Source organism: Micrasema longulum, unplaced genomic scaffold, assembly GCF_059751315.1.
Source record: "Micrasema longulum isolate JH-2025_06_02 unplaced genomic scaffold, ASM5975131v1 h1tg000927l, whole genome shotgun sequence".
Classification (NCBI taxonomy): domain Eukaryota; kingdom Metazoa; phylum Arthropoda; class Insecta; order Trichoptera; family Brachycentridae; genus Micrasema; species Micrasema longulum.
In genome coordinates this window covers 430,616-446,811 of record NW_028278118.1, presented here as the reverse complement: position 1 = coordinate 446,811, position 16,196 = coordinate 430,616, and the positions used below count along the sequence as shown (strand labels likewise).

Genomic DNA, 16,196 nt, shown 5'->3' with positions numbered 1-16,196 from the left:
GCAGTTTAAAATCACACATGCTGATCCATACTGGTGAGAAAGCATTCTTATGCTCAGAGTGCCAATATAAATGTTCACAAAAAAGCAGTTTAAAAGCACACATGTTGACTCACACTGGTGAGAAACCATTCTCATGCTCCGAGTGCCAGTATAAATGTTTACAAATAAGTCATTTAAAAAGACACTCGTTAACTCATACTGGTGAGAAACAATTCTCAAGCTCAGAGTACTTAAATAAAGGTTCAAAAATAAGTAACGTAAAATCACTCATGGTGGCTCATACTGCTGTAAAAACTTTTTCGTGCTCAGAGTGCCAATATAAATGTTCAATAAAAGGGAATTTAAAAAGGCACATGTTGATTCACACAGGCGTGAAACCATTTTCATGCCTGGAGTGCCAATATAAGTGTTCACAAATAAGTCATTTAAAAAGACACTCGTTGACGCATACTGGTGAGAAGTCATTCTCATGCTCCGATTGTGAATACAACTTTTCTAATAAACGTGATTTAATTCATCATTCACTAAATCACATTGGTGAAAAAGTTCTAACTGTGAAATTACTAAAAATTATTCACAAGACTGAATGATTTTTTTTTGCGTAGCTTTATTTTAAATGTATCTCTTATCCACATACTGTAAACCGATAACCAGTTTTTTCATATTATTAAACTTGAAGTAATTGCAAATACTTTTTTTGAAGCATCATTATACTCGTGAGACCTAAGGTGATCAGTTAACACTTCAGATTGATCACATACTCATTAAAGACATACTTAAGAACTAAATAACTATGAAAGTTACTTTAGCCCAGATATAGACAGCGACAACACGATGGTTATAGCCAAAACATAACTGAAATTGGGAAAGCTTTAAAAGAAAAACATCCTTAAATGGAGTATTACTTTTTTTTATATGTCCTTTAATGACTAGGAGGCAAAAATTATTTGATATTTTACTTGTGTTTTTTATAACCTTTCCAATCCATTTATCTCAAATTCTTTCTTGTACAAACTGTTTATTGATCAATTCTGTTTATAGTTTTTTTATGTTTAAAGTGTTCCCTATTATGATTTGTAATATATTTTTAATTATGTTAACATTATTTCTGATTTTTTTACAATAACTTTATCTTACTTTTCTTGGTTTATGTCAAATATTTTAACTTCATTATCACTCCCTTGCGTTTATTTTTTTAATTTTAATAGTTAAAATTTATCATTAATGCAGGGTATTCATTAAACCCTTTCACATCCGAAACCACGATGATCAGTATGAACAAGAAGACATATTGGGATATTAAAATATTTTTTTAGAACGAATAAAATTTACAAAAACGAAATATTAAAAAAAACAAATAGTTGCTTACTACTGCAGGGGTGAAACGAGGAGGGGGAGTGGGGAGTCTGACACACAGTCAACAGCGCGGCCGCGCCCCCCTCGCTTCTCCCCTACAGAAGTAAGCAACCATTTGTTTTTTCGAATATTTTATTTTTTGAAATTTTCTTCGTTTTAATTTTTTTTTTTATGTGCCAAAATATCTTCTTGCCCATACTGATCATAATGGTTTCAGATGTGACGGGGTTTAAAGAACACCTTGTATAAGATTATGTTTGTTAATATTTTGATTATTTTGTTGTAATTTTTCTAGTTATTAAGTTTTATTTTCCTTCTAATATTTTACTGTAAGTTTCTCTTTTATGTTTTATAAGCATATCAGGTTTTGGTTTTTCTGTCAGTGCCTATTTCAATTTATATTGAAATTTTGTGAGTTTAGTTATATGTTTATTATTACAATTATTATTTGATGTAATTCTTGTATATATATTTTTTTGTCTTTTGTTTGTATCTATTTTGTTATTCCTTTCTGTTTGTGTTTATGTTTATTGTAAATTAATGTTACTTGTTTTTGGCCGATGTTATCATGTTTTGGTAGAAGGCTATAATAAAGGAAGAAAAAAACCCGCAAGTAGCAGGTACCTAGTTCGGGAAATATCGCTGCGTTCGTAAACGCCTATTCAAGAGAAGATGTCCCCTGAGGATCACGTCGAGTCCTTCAGCCGCCGACATCTGTGTCCGAGGCCTCCGACCCAGCTGCAGTATCTGGACCCAGTAAGCAGAGCCTACTGACGACGCATCCACCTTCTATACGCCGCCGCGTAGCGACACTCACCGCACCATCTCCACGTCACACATTCTTCGTCGGGTTATTTTTAAGATTATTCCATTAAGTTTTGTTTTTCTTATACATTGCATTTAACAATAACGCCAGATTTTATTTCATTACCCTCTCCGCCTATTAGTCAATTGACTGTCTAGAACAGTGTTTCCCACGGTGGGGCATAACGCATAACACCTCAGAGGTGGGGCACCACGCTTCAGAGATGAGACACGTCGGCATTCCACATATAAAGGGGAATACTCATCGGTCATACAAAAAATTGCCTGAGATGTACACAATTGAAATATACGCCAAACTGTACTTATAATATAATTAAACCGGTTACACTTTTAATAATTATCTAAAAACACAGAAACTAAGCAGGATGTAGCTGTAGATGTTGTATTGGTACCGGGCTCAAGCTGTATAATTGAATTGTGATATTTTGATATTACGTTGTTATAGGTATGTCAATGCGCGGAAGACATGTCTATAAAGGGCACACACTATATTATTTATATTACAAAACGCACAATGAAAATGACAAAAACCTAACATAAACTATACACTTGTGGAGCGGTTAATTCAATATTGGTTTGGGCGAATGAGACAATCCATTTTACTTCTACCTAGCTCTACTATCCATTTTTTTATAGCCTTTTTAAACATTTTCTTGTTACTAATTGTTTTAATAGACAGTGGAAGGAGGTTAAAGATTTTAATTGAGTAATACTCAAAATCCCTTTTTTCCGAAATTGGTATTAGTTTGTATTTGTTTAAGTTGTCTTGGTGTTGAGGATCTAGTCATAATATTATTTGTGTGTGATGTATTGTAGGGGTTATGTCTTTCATTTGAGTAAGAGTAGTTTTTGAGTCTGTAAGTGAGTATTGTTTTAGCGTTTAATTGTTTTGGTGTCATAAGATGTGATTTATGGAATATTTCTCTGTTAATGTCTGTATCGGGACTCCGAGTATTATTTTAACTATGTATTTTTGTGCAACAAATACACTACCTATTTAAAACTGTGTATACCTACTAGTTATATGGCTTCAATATTGTTTTGATTAATGTAAAGACGCATATTATAATTTATGAAGGTATTAAATATATTTAAAAAGGAGGTGATTTGTATTGGACGTTCACCCCAGACAACGGGAGGTTGGGGCCATGTCCATTGATTGCATATTATTTTTCCCTGTTACAAATTTCCACTTACAAGTTGTGTATTACTTAAAATTATCGTTTTATATACCAATAAATTGATAGACGAGAAATGACTGATTGATTTTTCTATAAATTAAAAATTTACAATTAGTTTATTTGAAATGTGACAGATTTAATTTGATGTATTTCTCTTTTCCTAGGTAAAATTAGTATCTGAGAAAGTCACATTAAATTTGTTCCTCAAATATTCAGCTTTTGAGTTTTGACATAAGCCTACCATAAACAATAATGCATTATATGTTTAAGTTTTATGGCTGTTGAATGCTTAGACATTCAGGTAGGTACCGTTTTAATTTTACACTCTATGGTATTGAAAAAATATTTTTACATAGATTATTCCGTAACATATGTGGTATAATCTGTGGGTGTCAAACACTAAGCAGCGCAGTCGGATATCGAGGATACAAAATACATAAATTACCACATATTTTGACGATTAAACTAAGTGTTTACCTAAAAAAGTAAGTTACAATTCCAGTAAGTAAAGTAGAACAACATATATCGCTTTCCTTTCACGCGTGGGCCCCGCTCAGTATGATAGGTGACAGCTTACCCGACTTAATTGGTTTCTTTCTTGTTCGATAGCTTCATAAAGCCGTCGCGATAGTCGATCAATAATAAATTATATGTTTTGGCTTTCCCGACACATCTCGTAGGCAAAGGCGTATCCGACCGTCATTCTTTTATCGTCAGGTGTATTTTGCGGATATACTGTTACTTGTAGGCATAGAATTAAGAATAGTCCAGAATCCGTATACGCACATCAAACTGAAGGCGACTAAACTACTCCTAAACGAGTAGGTTTACGTTTTGACTCATTAGTTTCTTTGTAGACGTCGCTCAGTACGCAAATCCTGATTTAAATTCAACTATGCCGTGTTGCGTCCTTTTAAATAGTAGAAATACTGCTAGAATCTTAAAGAAACAGGATGCAATCACATTTTATGTATAATTAGTAAATAAATGTATATGTAACAAATGCATTACTTAAAAATTGAATTATTTTTCCATCTGTCAGATTGTCGAAGAAACAAAATGAACATTTCGTTAGTGTTGCCAGATTGTTTTACCCTACTTTGCTCATCTAATGAGAGATCTAATGAAAATTGGATCTCGGATTAAACAACTCTATCGTGGACATTTGACCGACATTATCTTTAAAACATCAAATATTATTTAACATGATATAAAAATATAAGTTTTATGTAAAATAAAATTTGTTTTACATTTTAAGGACTAACTGGATTCAACTCCCTGGGGAGCTGTTTATATTAACATATTACAACAGAGATGAAGAACATTTAAGATTTTACATGCCCCTTAATTTATTTAAAAATAAATTAGGACTTATTAGTTCTGGCTGCGATACGATCCCACTTACTATTAAATGATGCACACACTTGAACACTTACTCCCACACTTATACACATAAACACACATCTACACTTACTCTCATACAAATACACATCCTTTTGTTGTAACACAATTTAATATGTATGATTTTTATTTAAAAACTTCGCTGGTCTGTCTTTAAACCGTATTTAAAAAAAAAAACATTTTATCATTGTCGGCTGTTTGTTTCTTTAAAATAAATATAACAGTGTAAGTTACTCTCCAAGCACAAGACAAAGTCCCTATTTGAAAAGTTACAGTTATAACATTTACTCAAATTGTAAAAGTAGATTGTTACTTAAAAAAACATGTATCATATATGTTACTATTATAATTAATAAAAAATATGTGTATGTATTGTTTTTAACGTATCCATATAATTGTTCAATGTAGGCCCTGTTATTATCCATAATGGTGGCACGTATTCAAAAGGTCCATTCTTTGTGTTGATTCTGCCAGTATATAGAATAGCTTTCATCCGCCGTTTCCGGGTTTTTAACGACTCCGTAATTTGAGATATAAATACGCCAATACGTTCAAAATGATGTGAATTGACGAAGTCAAAAAGTTCTTAAATTGTCGAGAGAGGAAAGATGTGTTCACTTTTTTGACTTGATACCCATTTCATCCCAGCGTCCGCTTCTGATATTTATTTTTAGACTATTCTACGGGCAATTTAAGAAGAGACTTTTGACGTTTACACGCTCATGAAGTTCTGTAAATGTTGACAGCTAAGTGTAAAAAATAAATTCCGTACTTTATTGTGAATCACCGGGTAGCACTTGACTATGAGTTTTACTAAAAGTTATTGTAAATTGAAACGTTTCGTTTTGTTTGCAACACGCGACCAAAACACTAATGGCGGATGGGAAGTGTCGAGGAGAGGGGATAATAACGCCATAAACAATGATAACAATGTCAAAAAAAATAATTACGTGGTGTGAAGTATTTTTAGTACCAACCAAATAATATAGCGTTTCAATTAGCTTTGATTTTATAAATTAAAATTATGAATGAAAATATCAATTTCTAGAGTTTTGATGAGGTGAAATTGATTTCAATAATGAATCTCTAAATGATGAGTATAATATTTTGTAAATTCATCGTTCGTGACATACTGGTGGATTTTTATAAGCTGGCGCGTGCGTTATACTTACACATACGCATTGTGTAGTATTCGTGAATAAGCCCATGGTATGACATCGCACGGTATACGCATTATAAAAAGAATCTCTGTCTCTCTCGCGCTTAGACGCGCTTATGAGCGTGACATAGACAACTATTGCTTTATTAGTTGCTAATAATATGGTAATACAATATACACAGGGTGCTTCTGCGTTCGTCTGAATTTCACTGCTATTCTTAATAGTAAAAAAATAATAATATGTCCGAGTATTAGGTTATGGATTAAAAACACTGATTTATAAATATGTTGGTATTTCATTAAATCAAATCACGAATAGGTCGAATATGTAGTGATGGCGCTTTCGCAAAAGTTACACAAAAATATTTTTAATATACACAATACTGATTTTAAAAATCTTGATGTTATAAAAAATCTCTTTTGGATTAGAGCGAAAAAAAAACAATTACTTAAGAAAATGTCTTACGAGTATTTATTTTTAAATAAGCATGTTTTTTATTTAATATTTTGTGTTCATCATAATAATAATTAATAGAGTGTAATTAAAATGCACAGTACAAATTATATCGGAAAAAATATGTAAACACACTTATTAATAAACAATAAATCTTGTTATTTATATACTTAAATCTTGTTATTTATATCTTAATATTGTGCACCTAGATACTCTTATGTGTCAATAGGGCAAAACCTAGCGACATTATTTTTGAAATCTAGGCGTTCGTTTTACCAAACTGACAGTTATGTCGGAATTTAATTCGACTTCAAAATCGACTTATTTATCTCTCTTATTTTTAGTGGGTTTTAAAAAAAAAATAGCCAAATTTGAATAAATCGCAATTAAAGGAAAAATTTCTCGATGGAACAAAAATTTTGTCACTTTTAATGCGTAGATAAACGTATTGAGGGGTTCTAGACCTGTCGGTACAAACCGATGTACTTACATCAACATTTGATGGTGGGAAGATCGGTAGTGTATCTTTGTAATTGGACTGAAGAATCTTCAACTATGACGTCATACTGGAGCTATGCCATTTTAGAGCGTAGATATGTGCACCATGACGCACGCTTCCCCTTTTTTCATATCGAGAAATCGTTAGAAAGAATTTATCCTCAACTATTTCTTCAAGGAAAAGGTATGACGTCATTATCTTCCCATCATAATTATCTCTCGATTTGGATACAAAATTTTAACGAGTTGAGATAATGTAAATTCATTATTATATTCTCTTAAAATTGATATTTAATTAGTATTTTGTCATTTATTGTTTAGGCTCACTCATGTAGAGCTATTTTCGTCTCAAGGGCGTTGTGTATATTGATTTTAATTTGTATTATGGATACATAGTGCATCTTAGATCCTTATTAACCAAAGCAATTGTTTTGAGTGACAGATTCTTCCTTATTACGTATAGATTGCTTTAAACAAAATAAGTGTGAGACCCAAAGGGGCGATATTTGTAGGTGCTTGAGATCCTAATCAACTTCGGCCCTAACGGCCAAATGTTCTGGCGTGTATCAGTTTCTTGCTAGTTTTCTTTTATTAATTAATTACCATGATATTTACATTGAGATTATTTATTATACAAATATCTAAATATATTTTTCTGTCGCAGGAAAAACAATGGACATAGCTTCGGTGTATATCAAGGCTGAACCGGGGACTGGCGACGTAGAAGGGGATATTCTTTATACTGGGGAAGGAGCGCCCTGTTCCTACCGAAGCGAGGAGCCAGGTGTAGCCATCATAAAAGCTGAGCCAGAGACTTGTGATGTAAAAGAAGATATTGTCTATACTGGGGAAGGGACGTCAAGTCTCCACAGAAGCGAGGAGTCAGGCGTTGCTACCGTGAAGGCTGAGCCGGAGACTAACGATGTAAAAGGAGATATTATTTATCCTGAGGAAGGGGCCACATGTTCCTACGGAAGCGGGGAGCCAGGTGTCGCTACCGTGAAGGCTGAACCGGGGACCAGTACTGAGCAGTCTAGGATAACCGGCGATAAAAGTATCTTCACGGAGATGGACATTGATGATCCTGACATTAAACGAGAATGTTTGGATTCGTCTTGCAACAATGCAATCGCCTCAGGTAAGTAATACTTCCTTCCACATTATCTGCACTGAGATTACGCCCGTGCACTATGGATGATAGTACGCGGAGGATCTTAACTCCCATTGTATAAATGCTGACCTAAAATCAGGTTGTAGCCGAGTTGTATTATTCAAGCCATGTTTCCAGTGTTACCCTATTAATATAATGAGGAACGAAAAAAAAAATTTTTTTTTTAATTGAATCGGCATTCACTTCGTAACACTTCATTATAAATTATTATGAAAATAAAACTTTGTTATCAGTGTTACACAATTTTATTATTTTACAAGAACACAACTATAGTTTCGGGAGAGCACTCCTCCCATCGACGGGTGATATAAAACTAATATAATAAACACAGAATATTGTTCACAATGTCATCGAATCTAAACAAAAAATAAACAGATTAATCAGTGAAACTTAGAGCAGGGGGGTTTTTTTCTTATCTAAGGTGTTGACATATGAATGGATTCTTTTCTTAAGTACAGATATGAAAACATGGGCAGAACATTAAGTCGAATTTATTTCTTAAAATTTAGCACATAAGTGGAAGTTGCAATAAGTAAGTCTAAGATTTAATGTGTGGGAAGACATCGCTCGGCTAAGAGAGTGTTAACAGACGCGGGTCTAAGTGGGTGGGTGCGGTGAGGGTGGTCACAAAGGAAACATAGTCAATAAAGGCGAGGGGTGGTTGAATGTGTGATTATTAATTAGGTTGTTTTCAGAATTTCAATTTTTGTGAATTTCTATAATTTCTAAATTATTCATATTACTGCCTTTGTTATTTACTTGGTGCAGGAGTTTTAGGGTGTGGTTATGAAATGAGTGGTTACTGTCTATTATATGATTCGCGAATTCCGAGAAATTATTATTGGTCAGGCAACGGCGGTGTTCGTTTAGCCTAGTTTTAAGGTTTCGCGCTGTTTGTCCAATATAGACTTTTTTGCATTCGCATGATATCTGGTAAATGCCACTCTTGTTTAGCAGCTGTGTTTTTGACTTAGAATTAAAAAGTGATTTGGCAATATTATTATTAGTGTAAAAAGCGGGTTTTATAGCTGTGGGAAAGTGATTACTTATTTTTCTAGACAGAGGTCCAATGTATATAATTCTACGCCAGGTTTGTGGGTTGTTGGATATATCACCACCGCTAGAATATAAAAACGTTTGACTCAATTTGTTATTTTGTTTGCGTTTTAGCATTTTATCAATTATATTGGGGTCATACTGATTGTTATGGGCAATAAGTTTAATAATGTTTAGTTCAGTTTGGAAGTTGGAGGGATTCGCCGTCAAAACAACCTAAGCATAAATAGCCAATTTGTCTGTTCCCCTTAATCTCATTTTCCCGATTCTGACGGCGAAGGGGTACGTTAGTATATCAACTTGTTAGTAAACCGGAAGAAACAAGAATATCGAAAAGAAAATCATTGTTTATAAATTCGTTCTATTAGCACCACCTTTTTCAAGACAAAATCCTTCTTCTTCCAAGTCGGTACCTCAATGCTGAGGATCGTGACCACCATGAACACTTCTGATTAGTTTCACTCCAGTCTGTCCTCAGCCCGACGAACTGACTCATCAAATTTTAGCCCCGTAGCCACCTTTATTTGGTCAGTACATCTATATGGGATTCTACCCCGGCTTCTCCTACCTTCAACTCGGCCAGAAATGATTGCTTTTGCTAGATTGTCTGGCTCACGTCTAGCAATATGTCCAAAGAAAGACAGTATCCTTCTCAAACACACCACTGATAGACGAGTTGTAATATGGAGCTCTTTTAGTATCGATGCATTCGTCCTTCTGGCTGTCCGAGGCACACGCAGCGGCCTTCTCCAACACCACATCTCGAATGCATCGATCCTCTTTCTCTCGTAGGCACGCATTGTCCACGTTTCAGCCCCATATAGGAAAACTGAGAATACCAGGGCTTCCATCAACCGCTTTTTTGTGTTTATTGATATTCTCGCCAAATCTTCTCTAAACGGTTCATAGCAAAAATCTAGCATCAGCCAATTCAAAACCTGGCATTATCCTAGTAAAGACCTATCAATCAATCTATAATATTTTTATTTATCTATTGATTCATTCAAAATTAAACTCGTTTAAATATAAGTGAACTCATTAAGGCTTTTTAGGCTGTGCCCGTGTCAAGCGATAATAATTAACAATAAAACGTACATAGTAAAGTTTATTAGATTTAAATATATTGACATGTGATGCAATATAAATAACAATCTAGAAAAAAAGGTAATAAATAATAAAATTCCAATGAATACCATTTAAAAGGGATAATCAGTCAAAAATATTTACTTGTTTTATTTATTTCACTTATTTTATTTATTTTATTCATTTGATTTATTTTATTTACTTTATTTATTTTATTTATTTTATTTATTTCATTTATTTCATTTATTTCATTTATTTCATTTATTTCATTTATTTCATTTATTTCATTTATTTCATTTATTTCATTTATTTCATTTATTTAATTTATTTAATTTATTTCATTTATTTCATTTATTTCATTTATTTCATTTATTTCATTTATTTCATTTATTTCATTTATTTCATTTATTTCATTTATTTCATTTATTTCATTTATTTCATTTATTTCATTTATTTCATTTATTTCATTTATTTCATTTATTTCATTTATTTCATTTATTTCATTTATTTCATTTATTTTATTTATTTTATTTATTTTATTTACTTTATTTATTTTATTTATTTTATTTATTTCATTTATTTCATTTATTTCATTTATTTCATTTATTTCATTTATTTCATTTATTTCATTTATTTCATTTATTTCATTTATTTCATTTATTTAATTTATTTAATTTATTTCATTTATTTCATTTATTTCATTTATTTCATTTATTTCATTTATTTCATTTATTTCATTTATTTCATTTATTTCATTTATTTCATTTATTTTATTTATTTTATTTATTTTATTTATTTTATTTATTTTATTTATTTTATTTATTTTATTTATAAAAAAAATAACCTAAAAATTATATAACATATTCAGTAGAAAGTTTAAACAATTCAAGAATAAATGTAAAAAACAAATTAAATAATAAAATATTTTAAAGTAATATAACAAGAAAATCATAAGTACTGTTTCATACAGCTACGCAAAGTGTATAAAAGTATATATTATGAAATGCATGGATAAATACATATAATTACCATTCACCATCTTTGAAAAAGTTCAAAAGGTTTGTTCTATAGGAACAATACCCTACACTAAATATGTCAGATACGTGGAAATAACTATTGCCAAGTTCATGAAGTCTGTTTAATACGGCATTACAAGTATACACCGTCCGCGAGTTCATTATTTTATACGTATACAGTATTATGTATGTAATCTTTTTATTTGATTATTAATTAAAGCTAATATCTGAGCACCCGATGACAATCTATTATTGAATAGCTTATCGAGACAAAATATATTTTAATACTTTGTTTTCTTTATAATGTACAAGCTGAACCCGGCAATGCTTTGCTTTTGCTAGATTTGAGTTCGTACTCGTATATGGATTAAATGAACAAAATCGTATCCTGTTGAAATACGATGTCCCAGGCAAATTTGTGGTAAAAATATGTACGATAGATGCGCCAATGTGTAGATCGGTACATTATGTAAGGCTGAGATAACCATTAATAACAAAATCAAGAAAGAAGCTCTGAGTTGCTTTGGACATGTAGAGCGAATGGACAGCGAAAAAACGGCTAAAACTATTTACAATGCTAATATTGATGGATGCAGAAATAGAGGAAGACGGAGAATGTTTCTAGTAAACATAAAAAAAAACAAAACAGTATAGGGACTCACCAATGGTAAATATCTATAATGTGTTAAAAAGAGCTCTGCGCTGGTTTGGATATGTAGAGCAAATGGACAACGAAATAACGGCTAAAAATATTTACTATGCGATTGTTCATGGATGCAGAAATAGAGGAAGATTGAGAAAGACATGGCATTACCAAATCCAATAAAAACATGGTAAAAGTATGAATAATCGGCGCGTGTGCATGAGAAGATCTATGAATGTAGAGGAAGTGAGATCTGAATGCAAAGATATAATGATGTGGAGTTCTATCCTCTCTGCCTACCCTTAGGGGGAAACGGCGTGATAGTTTGTTGTTGTTATTGTAAAAAAAATTCTTTTTTAGTGCCATAATTCAGAGAGAAAATACGTGAATACGTTCGTATGAAGAAAAGTCGGAATGCGTTTCCTCTTAAGATTAAACATAATTAAGTATACTTACAAAACTTTACTAAAAAATCTTTAGTAAAAACTGTTAGAATAAACTTAAAAAGGATGTTGTAACTTTTCATTGGTAAGTCGGTACCTACGTGCTTGTTTATGATTGAATTCCAAATCTAAAAATAATGGATATTCAAATTATGCATATTGAGTAGGTACCTACGTACTTGTTTGAATTCCAAAACATAAAAAATCAATTATTTTCAAATAAAGAATTCTTTTAGCAAATGTCAAACTCTGCTCAGAGTCTCTAGTCAGGAATGCGATTTTTTAAAATGTATAGAATATATGTTTGTTGATATAATTTTAGTTTAACCAAAAATCCAATAAAAAGAAATAAATGGGAATAGAAATTATAAGGAAGTCAATGAAATAATCTGATCAGAATCCATAAAAAAAAAATGTTGTCTGTAAACATTCAAAAACAATTTTTTTTCATACACAAAAAATAACATCCATCCATTTTTTTGCATACGCATTCTCGGCGACTGCAACTCTGGTGATGGATACAAAAAACATTTACGCTCCTAACTTTTTTTTACTTAATAAATTGATAATTTAATAAGCTATAAACCTTCTCGTGGCAAAGATGTAAGTTTACCTGAAAACCGCACGCAAATCGGTCCGGAAGTTATCGAGTCCATCGAGAACAACCATTTGAACATTGCCTTTTATATATTTAGATTAATATTGTAATAATGTGTATATAAATCAATAAAAAGTATATTTATATGGTCTTGTTGTTGTTTCAGGTTTACAAGTAAAGCGGAAAGATTTTTATCCTTCGGAAACTAGCAAATTGACTCAAACTGGTGAAAAATCATTCTTATGCTCGAAGTGCCAATTCAAATGTTCATTGCGAAGTACTTTGAAATTACACATGATGACTCATCTTGGTGCGAAACCATTCTCATGTTCACAATGCCATTACAAATGTTCACAAAAAAGCCGTTTTAAACAACACATTTTCTCTCATACTGGTAAGAAACCATTCTCATGCTCAGATTGCCAATATAACTGTTCACGAAAAAGCAGTTTAAAATTACACATGTTGACTCATACTGCCAAGAAAGCTTTTTCATGCTCAGAGTGCCAATATACATGTTCACAGAAAGGTAATTTAAAATTTCACATCTTGACTCATACTGGTGAGAAACCATTCTCATGCTCAGAGTGCCAATATAAAGGTGCAAGGGTATATAACTTAAAATTGCACATGTTGACTCATTCTGGTGAGAAACCATTTTCATGCTCAGAGTGCCAACGCAAATTTTCAAAGATTGGTAATTTAAAGTCACACATGTTGACTCACACTGGTGAAAAACCATTCTCATGCTCAGAGTGCGAATATAAATGTTTGCATAAAAAGGATTTGAAGACCCACATAATGACTCATACTGGTGAGAAACCATTCTCATGTTCAGAGTGCCAATATAAATGTTTGTATAAAAAGGATTTGAAGCCACATATGATGACTCATACTGGTGAGAAACCATTTTCATGCTCAGAGTGCCAATATAAATGTTCACAAAAAAGCAGTTTAAAATCACACATATTAACTCATACTGGTGAGAAACCATTCTCATGCTCAGAGTGCCAATATAAATGTTCACGTAAAGGCAGTATAAAATTACACATGTTGACTCATACTGCCAAGAAAGCTTTTTCATGCTCAGAGTGCCAGTATACATGTTCACAGAAAGGTAATTTAAAATCACACATGTTGACTCATACTGGTGAGAAACCATTCTCATGTTTAGAGTGCCAATATAAATGTTCAAGGATACATAATTTAAAATTACACATGTTGACTCATACTGGTGAAAAACCATTTTCATGCTCAGTGTGCCAACATAAATTTTCAATGATGGGTAATTTAAAATCACACATGTTGACACATACTGGTGAGAAACCATTCTCATGCTCAGAGTGCGAATATAAATGTTTGCATAAAAAGGATTTGAAGACCCACGTAATGACTCATACTGGTGAGAGACCATTCTCATGCTCAGAGTGCCAATATAAATGTTTGTATAAAAAGGATTTGAAGTCACATATGATGACTCATACTGGTGAGAAACCATTCTCATGCTCAGAGTGCCAATATAAATGTTCACAAAAAAGCAGTTTAAAATCACACATATTGACTCACACTGGTGAAAAACCATTCTCATGCTCAGAGTGTCAATATAAATGTTCACATAAAAGCAGTATAAAATTACACATGTTGACCCATACTGCCGTGAAAGCTTTCTCATGCTTAGAGTGCCAATATACATGTTCACAGAAAGGTAATTTAAAATCACACATGTTGACTCATACTGGTGAGAAACCATTCTCATGCTCAGAGTGCCAATATAAATTTTCAATTAAAGGAAATTTGAAAAAGCATATGTTGACTCATATTGGTGAGAAACCATTTTCATGCTTAGAGTGCCAATACAAGTGTTCACAAATTAGTCTTTTAAAAAAGCACTCGTTGACGCATACTGGTGAGAAATCAGCAGTCAATCAATGAGACAGCGACAACAGGATAGTTGTAGACAAAAGTCATTTGAAATCGAAAAATCTTAAAAAGAAAAACAACCATAAATAGAATATTAAAACATCAAAAACTAAAGAGGTCAATGATAAATTTATAAAAAATACACAATAACGTATGAAAAAAATGAATAAGCAATCGTAAATCCGGTCAGCAAAACAGTAATAAAGGTAATTAAAACTGCAACTGAAGAAGTTATTGAAAAAGGTTGACCTCAGGAGAGGGAATAATGAATTACAAATGAACTCTTTCATATTATACAAGAAAAGAGTCAGTTAAAGAATGATACCAGTACAGAAGCTCAATAGAAATACAAGGCGTTAAGAAATAAAATAAACAAATAATTCCGAATTGCCAAAGAGCTCTACTATCAGAAACGATGCAATCAAATAAGCGAGAATTTCGAAATGGTGAAAGTGGAAACAGGCTACGCTACCGTAAAATAGTTATTTAGAATTCAAATTAGGAAAGGCAATGCTATAGAAGGGGAAAATGGTTAAATATTATTTAAAGAGTCTCTGTAGGATATGTACGTTTATGATAATGTAATCAATAATTAGCGTAGGTATTGTGTAATTACATCTAAAATTAAGAATATGTGTATAGAATAAAACAAAGCATAAAAAAGGGAGGGTCCAAAAAAATTGGCGCGCCCAGATGCAGTACAATAGGGAATGATCACAGGGAACAAGGGTAATTATTTAAGCTTAGGTTTCTGAGAGAGAGGGACAGTTCCGAACAAGAAGCCGCAAGAAACAGACGAACGGAGATCGCCCAAATAAGAAATTCGAGACACCATCTGGAGATCCTACAGTGATTTGCCGCTTTATTTTTAACAAACTGTTCTCTGTAATAATAAAGTGCTTGAGTTAAAAAAGTTCATCAGTTGTTTGACTTTAGAAGGAAAGGCGACCCCCTCACCCGAAAGTTCTGTCTGTGCTGGTTTTCACGTACCACTGTTGGTTTGAGCACAAACAGTCTCTAATCGGAGAAAGATGCCTCAAAATCCTTCTTCCTCTTTCACAAGATCCTCAGATCTGTAACACTGGTAACGTGTTGTTCTCCTGAGATGATGAGGTGCAACAGTCCCTCCATCTCTCGGGTGGTCTTCCAGACGGACGTTGTCCAGATAGGATTGCATCGGCTGCAGCGTACACAAGTCTGGTCATGGTCCCTCCGGTATCTTCGTCTGGATCTGTTCCATCGCGCAATATCCTCTATTCCACCCGTCTCTCGGAGAATTTTTCTAAATAAGGAAGAAACGACGAAAGCGCCGATAAAAATACTATAATTTTGTTATTTAAACTTTCTTCTTCCAAGTCGGTCCCTCAGTGCTAAGGATCGTGATCACCATGA

The 16,196-nt window shown here is 32.7% G+C and overlaps 1 protein-coding gene across 2 annotated transcripts; it reads left to right on the top strand.

Moving 5' to 3' along the window:
- Positions 1 to 3,731: 3,731 nt before the first annotated feature.
- Positions 3,732 to 15,720, top strand: LOC148278133 (uncharacterized). 2 transcript variants are annotated; one of them, XM_088231853.1, is made up of 3 exons: positions 3,732 to 3,847; positions 7,539 to 8,012; positions 13,051 to 15,720. In XM_088231853.1, the coding sequence occupies exons 2-3, from the start codon at positions 7,547 to 7,549 to the stop codon at positions 14,814 to 14,816; spliced, it is 2,232 nt and encodes a 743-aa protein (XP_088087979.1). In that variant the 5' UTR covers positions 3,732 to 3,847; positions 7,539 to 7,546; the 3' UTR covers positions 14,817 to 15,720. The 2 variants fall into 2 exon arrangements, with proteins under 2 accessions (XP_088087979.1, XP_088087980.1); XM_088231854.1 differs by lacking the exon at positions 13,051 to 15,720 and having other exon boundaries at positions 3,738 to 3,847; positions 7,539 to 8,283.
- Positions 15,721 to 16,196: the final 476 nt, after the last annotated feature.